This window comes from Nicotiana sylvestris, chromosome 3, assembly GCF_000393655.2.
Source record: "Nicotiana sylvestris chromosome 3, ASM39365v2, whole genome shotgun sequence".
Classification (NCBI taxonomy): domain Eukaryota; kingdom Viridiplantae; phylum Streptophyta; class Magnoliopsida; order Solanales; family Solanaceae; genus Nicotiana; species Nicotiana sylvestris.
Window position 1 is genome coordinate 203128903 of NC_091059.1, and position 7068 is coordinate 203135970.

The following is a 7068-nucleotide window of genomic DNA, read 5'->3' on the forward strand; positions in this document are numbered from 1 at the left end:
GTAGCAGTTTTGGGATGCCTGGTATCTTATCGACCCTTTCTTGATGCTCTCTCATCTGGTCGCGGAGTGCTTTATTTTTGTTTTCCATTTCTTCCATTTTATTTAAAATAGCCATCAGTGCATCATTACTTGCATCAACAGCAGTGTGAGTGTTACCTGTTGGGGGAGCGGGTTGTTCATCGGTAGTCATTGTGGTATCAGCTGGCGCGACATTTCTGTTCGCCCTGGGTTTGTCGAGTATGTTTTTTAGAGTGCTTGTCACCCACTCCTCCAGTAATCTTTTTACTGCTCGTGGTACTTCTTCGGCTATGGATGTGGAAGCTCCTTTCTCACGTGAAGTGGTTACACTTACATGAGGGGGAGGTGAGTCACTCCGTGTGGATGTAACGCCCGACGTCACGTTCTCGTCACCTTCTCTGCCATATTCGTCGATGGTGTTTAAGATGTTGGTAGTGACACCCATGATTGCTTTCTGTCTTTCGTCTCCTTTTTCTGTCATTGTTAGTTCGCGCAAACAAGAAAAAGATGGTGTCCCTTTTTTTATGATCTAGAAGAAACTAAAATTTTAACTAAAAAACTCCCACAGACGGCGCCAAATTATTTGACCAAAAAGGTATTGAGCCTTTTAGTTAAACCAATTAATGATGATATGAAGGATGAATCTTAGTTAAAAAAATAATAAAATCTAGACCAAATATTATGTGAAGTCGATGAGATGAACAACGTTAATCAGTACGTTCATACTCAATAAATGCTCATAAATGCGATAACATAAATATGCAACAAATATAGATAATGGCAATGAAGATAACAAGAAAGAATCTACCACCCAATTATTGTAAGACTTGGATGGTTCTTGGTCCTGACAATGACGTGAAAAGAAGAGAAGTAAAGATGGTTATGGAATCTTAGGATCTTGTGAACAAAGAATAAATAACGTCTGCTTGTATTAGATAATCAATGAACAAGACAACTTCAGTATATTATCTCAAAGTCAGCCTTTTACCAAGTGTTTTTCTCAGAAAGTGAAGATCCCATTTTTTGTTCTTTATCTCTTCCTATTTATAAGGGATATTTTCCATAAACCCTAAAAAGTACAAAACAAGGAATATCCAAAGGAATATTCCTTATGTCCATATCTGAACCTATCGTACCATTATTCCTTCACTTCAGCTGCTCGTCCTTGACATCAGCCCTCTCTAGAACTACTTCTAGCTATTACACTGAGGTCAACCCCGTCCTTGGTCGCGTTTATCTACTTACTACCAAGTCGCCAAATTTAAACCAATACAGTTAGTCCCTCATCATACGAGAGGAAACATATTCAATACATTGTTTAATACTGATAATCACTGGACAACCTTGTGTCTTGCTAGTGAATATGTTGGAAATAATTTAGTTTCAATAGTAGTATAATATATTTGAAAATTAGAATTTTGAGTTTAACTATATGTTGGCTTGTAACCGTTTTCATAATTTCAAGGCCCAAGAAAATTTTTAATGCTTTATTATTTTTAAACCTAATATATAAAATATATTTTTCACATGTAAATTTATTTGGTACAATTCGTAAAATTTAAAATATTACCTACTGATTTTATTAAAAGAAACCTAAATATCGGTATGATAGGTTAGGTTCGATTCGGTTCGATTCGATCGGTTTAGTTGATTTTTAAATATGTATTAGCACCGCTAGTTAGAATGATAAGTTGTAAGAGAGGAGATATTATGTGACGGCAATATAAAAAAGAATTGAAGCGTGGGCATATTTTTAAAAGGGAATTGACTAAATAAGATAAATAAGGGTGCTGATTTCAATTTTCACCTAGCCGATACGTGTCTACTTTCCATATGTGTGAAGGACTTGAATCTTGATCGACTGTTATAGTACCGACCACACATTTACTTTTTCTTCTTATTTAGCAGTTATTATACAAATTATCAGGTGAAAAAGAAAAGGAGAAGAAATTTGTGGTAGATTATAAAATCAGAAGTCAGTAGTATTAGTAGTGGTGCTGTGTGGTTGGTGGTGAGAGAAACAGAGAGATAGAGAGAGAGAGGGGAGTTATGGTAATGGAGACAGCCATTTGTGGCCGAGTTGCTCTTTCTCCCCATCAAATCTTCCAACCAAAACCTGGTAAACTACCCATTTTTCTCTCTCTAAAATATGTTAACTGTTTGATTGTTGAATCTTTACTGTTGTTTCACCAAGAATTGCTCGTTCTTTCCAAAAATTGTGGCAATTTTAGTTGGCCTAGTTAGTTTTCTTGAATGTTCCTGGACCTGATTTTGTTTCAAAATTTATGGATTATTCTTGCTTTCCTGAGGTGGGGTTCGTGGATTCTTGACTTTAAACCTCTCTCATGTGCATTTAGAGTGACAAAATAGAGAGAAGGTTACTGTCTTTGAACTGGATTAAAACCCCCCGATATCTAGTGAATCCCTAAAGTACCAGTGAACACTCCAATACAGGAAAAGCGAGTGTCAATTGGGAGGTGTTTGTTTTTGTGTGTGTGTTGGGGGGGGGGGTAGAGACAGGGCTCTTTATGATATTCTTTTCCCTAAAATGTTCATAACAGCTTCAATAAAGAGTAAATTGAACTTTGAACTTTTACTAAGGAAGAAATGGGACTGTTTTCTTTACTACAAAGGTCTGAAATATGTGAGAGAAGCATGAAAGTCCAAGTTGAAGGGCTGACTTTTTATCTGCATCTCTGGCTAGTCGATTATCGTTACCTAGTCATTAATACTTTTAGAAACTATTGAACATACTTCCATTTGAAACTAGTGAAGTATGCAGTTGGTCTAAGAGAAATGTATTGATTTCGAGATATCATGGATTTAATGACTATTATTTAAGAGTATCAATTCACTCAGTAGGAAATTACTTTGTATCTAATGTATAGATGATTAGAGTAGGTGTATATAAGATGGAGAACTGATGAATTACCATTGTGTTCTTCATGAATTTTGACACGCATAAGATTGAATTATCTGCGGGTAATGTGATACAGGAGATACAAAACCTCGTCAAAAACAATGGACAAATCGGAACACATTGATGGCAATGCCTATAGCAGGAGTAGGCAAAGGTGGTGGGTTGTTGGAGAAGCCTGTTATCGAGAAAACAACTCCTGGGCGTGAATCTGAATTCGACTTGAGGTATGGATTCCTCAAATGTTAAGTATGTGTTGTTACAATTAGTTCAGGTTCTGAAGGCTTTGTTGTTCTTTCATGAGTCCAAATTTCTTTTAGTCTTCTCTTTCACATTGATGTGGTTTCTGCCAGGAGACATCTCAACTACTTTGCACAACAGATAACAGTCTATTATTCTCTTTTTCTTCTTCCTGAAAAGCAAAGTTGAGCGGAACCGTGCCATATGTAGACTACGAAATAAATTGTGTTCATTCTTTAGTTGCTATTCTTGTTCGGCGGACCTGTTACTATTTCCTTTCCCGAGACTACATTTCCCTTATTAAAAAGAAAAAGCAAAAACTCCCCGAAATGTTTTCTAGTGATATAACTGGGCAGTTATTTGTCAAATATATTAGGGCATTGCGTCCTTTCTCACCAAATTTAGAAGAAGGCTTTTCATGCTTTGTTCTCCACCCTCTTTATATTGTCTTTGCAAACTGGCATACTACCAAGAGAAATGGACTGTCAAACTCCAACCACCACAACATCCAGCCTTCACCTCTTGTAACCAGGAGCGGATCTACAATGGTGGGTATGGGTTCCTGGGAACCCAATAACTTTTGTCGATACCCGGTAAATACATTGAGAAATCTAATAAATGTATAATATATTTTGTGTCAGAACCTAGTACCAAAACATCATGTTGGTTCCGTGGCAAAAGATGAACCCTCATAAACTTGCTCCTGCAATTGACGAGGTTTCAAATCCCTTTGGGCTCAACTTCTTTTTTTGTTGTCTTTACAAAACACCACACGTATTTTCCTCTTTAAATATTGAAAAAATACCAAGTTAAACTAAAGAGACCAGCCAAATAGGAACACTACAAGCACGCATACCTTAGTTTTGTTTTTGATATATTGACTTGAAATTATTGTAGGAACCCATACACTTCAAATCCTTGATTCGCCTCTGCTTGTAACCTATTTTAACCAACATTAGTCACACGTTTAAAAACCACAGCTCATGTGATATCTGTCAGTAGTCTGGACTCCAATCAAAAGAACCCTTAAATTTTTGAAATGGAAAAATGAATTTCCTCCTCCCGGAACAATCATGTGATCTTTTTGCACCATAGACAGTGCGGGGCTCTTAGTGTTGTAAGTTACAGACATATTGCTAGCTTGTTTTTTTTTAATTATTTATTTGTAATGAAGTAATATCTTTCATTAAGAAGGCATCAAGAAGATGCAAAGTTACAAGAGGCATATTTGCAAAATAAACAAAAATACAGGAGATCATTGTTTGCCCCAAAACAAAAGTCTCAATCTAGGACAAGAGAGCTAATAAAATCCAAAAGGTGTCCAATACTTTTTACTACGGGGGACAACTTTGTCCAACAAAAAGATTGAGCAAGCATTTAGATTTGAGTAAGTGGTTTGGGGTTGAGGTGCCATAAAACATCTTCTATTCCTCTTGTTCCATAAACACCAAAAAATAGTTGCAGGGATCATAGGCCAGATCTTCTTGATGGCCTTATCAACCTCCCAACGACTCCAGCTCATATGTGCCTCTCTCAGGCTTTGTGGCATGACCCAACTTAGGCCAAAAATACAGTAGAACACGTTTCATAGGTCTCTGGCTACTGGACAATGTAGAAGTAGGTGACTAACTGTTTCTTGGTACCTCCTGCAAAGATAACATCTGTTGACCAGCTGAAATTCCCTTATGTTAAGATTATCTTGTGTTAAGTAGGCTTCATGAAGGGCAATCCAATTGAAGCATGTCACTTTCACAGTAATTTTGTCCTCCGTATCAGTTTCCAAGGCCATGAGTGTAATTCCTGATTCTGATTGTTAAGTTGCCTTTAGCAATCTTTAACCGTGAAAAGACCCTTACAGCCCATCTCATACTGTCCGGAACATTCTCATCAATGTTGTAGGTAGTGGGGGCAAAATGGTTAAACGTAAACAGTTATCCACCCATAGTATCCATTAAAATATGGGTTGGATAATGAACTATTTAAAAACAGTTCAAATATGGATAAGAACCATATTATCCACTTAAAAAATGGATAATCAATGGATAACTAATGAGTTTAACTTTTATATTTGTAAAGCCTCAAATTGGGAGTTCCTCAAGTTTGAGAGACTAGTAATTCTCCCAAAAGTGATAATATTCAAGAAGCCATGGATAATATGAATATTCATATTATTTATCGGTTAACTCGTTTTTTATCCGTATTACATATGGGTGGGGTCAGATAGTTTATCCGTTTTTGCATTACCCGTTTTCAACCCGTTCATATCCGACATGACCTCCTGTTTGCCACCCCTAGTTGTAGGCCTCCTATCTTGCTAGCATTTCCATCAAGTCTTCCATCTCCCAATCTTGAACAGATCTCCTGAGATGCACATCCCAATTATTATTTGCCCTGTTATGAGTAATTGAAGAATTCTTGTCCAAAGCAACTTTTATTGCTAGCTTGTTGTTAAGGTGATGTGTAAGTACTCTGTACAACAGGGATAAGGAGGAGGATGGGGAACGAAGAGGAGAAAGAAAACAAAATTGGTGGCAATTCAAGGGTGTGTAGGTGGAGAGGAGAACAGAGCAACGGTTTCCAAATAATGGTTATTTCTGTAAAGATGAACGATCTATGTACAAACACAAATCTGGAGTATTTTCTTTAGGGAGCACTATTTTCCTTTAGGCAAGAAGACCAATATATCTCCACTAAGCACAGAGGTTGTATTTATTGTTTATTTCTCATGGATAAGTTATATTAGAGTTGAATATGGCTTTAACCCCAAAGCAGACCAGAAACTTTGCTGTTGATGATTACATTACTTAATTTATTTTATAAAAAAAAAGATCTCTTGGTGATGAGAGCTGCATATCAGGAGAACTGCATGTAGGTATCTGGTTGTATTGCTTTACTTTCTGGGTGAAATGCAATGATTAATAAAACTTAATGTACAAAGAAAATGCAATGATTAACAATCTACTAGTACTATAATTTGTGTCTTCCTTTTGCAGAAAATCAAGGAAGATGTCCCCGCCCTATCGTGTGATGCTGCACAATGACAACTACAACAAGAGGGAGTATGTAGTTCAAGTACTCATGAAGGTTATACCGGGGATGACAGTCGACAATGCTGTTAATATCATGCAAGAGGCGCATTACAATGGTCTGGCGGTGGTGATAATCTGTGCTCAAGCTGATGCAGAAGAGCATTGCACGCAGCTGAGAGGCAATGGTCTGCTAAGCTCCATTGAGCCTGCCAGTGGAGGTTGTTGAAAAAAACGAACCTGATCGGTGGAGGCTACACTTTGCATAGATATTGTACATAAATGTTGAGAATGGCATAGTAAGTACCTCATTACCTCTAGATCATATTACCCGTAAACAATGTCAACACCGCAGATCAATGAGTTTGTATACTAGAAATATATCAATCAATTAATCAACTATGCCTCAATCCCGAATAGTTGGGTCAATGCCAAATATGCATCATCTATCTCTATTCCCTTCTATCCAAGTCGATTTTATTCATTCCGTGCTAATCGTTTGCCATTCCTAACAGTTTAATCCCAACAAATGGATTTCACCTATGTGAATTTTTTGCTCTCGTTGAAGTTTTAGTGTTTTGTATTACTAGAAATAGAAGAAAGAGTAGAAAGATTTACCTTCTGGCGTAAGTCTGAGGACCTAGCATTTTATGCTAGATACTGAATAATGTGTTTAATATAGAATTCTTAAAGAAGTGGTTGAATAAGATTTAAATTATTACAATTTGACTAATTAGCCCGTTTTATATTAATAATAAATAGGTGAAAAGAATTGTTACTAAATTAAAATAAGGGAGATAGACGTTATATCATAAATCACGAGGGTGATCAGTGTGATGGAGCGAAACCTAAAGGGAGGTCTATGAG

The 7068-nt window shown here is 36.7% G+C and overlaps 1 protein-coding gene across 1 annotated transcript; it reads left to right on the top strand.

Moving 5' to 3' along the window:
• Window positions 1–1827: 1827 nt before the first annotated feature.
• On the top strand, window positions 1828–6656 carry LOC104214399 (ATP-dependent Clp protease adapter protein CLPS1, chloroplastic). The gene is made up of 3 exons (XM_009764058.2): window positions 1828–2137; window positions 3015–3162; window positions 6169–6656. Exons 1-3 carry the CDS (start codon window positions 2068–2070, stop codon window positions 6428–6430), a joined length of 480 nt encoding a protein of 159 aa, XP_009762360.1. The 5' UTR covers window positions 1828–2067; the 3' UTR covers window positions 6431–6656.
• Window positions 6657–7068: the final 412 nt, after the last annotated feature.

Excerpts from the sequence above, each read along its gene's own strand:
- LOC104214399 (XM_009764058.2), top strand. The coding sequence starts at position 2,068 with ATGGTAATGGAGACAGCCATTTGTGGCCGAGTTGCTCTTTCTCCCCAT. Across the intron at positions 2,138-3,014 it reads AATCTTCCAACCAAAACCTG|GAGATACAAAACCTCGTCAA; the intron begins GTAAACTACCCA and ends AATGTGATACAG. Across the intron at positions 3,163-6,168 it reads GAATCTGAATTCGACTTGAG|AAAATCAAGGAAGATGTCCC; the intron begins GTATGGATTCCT and ends TTCCTTTTGCAG.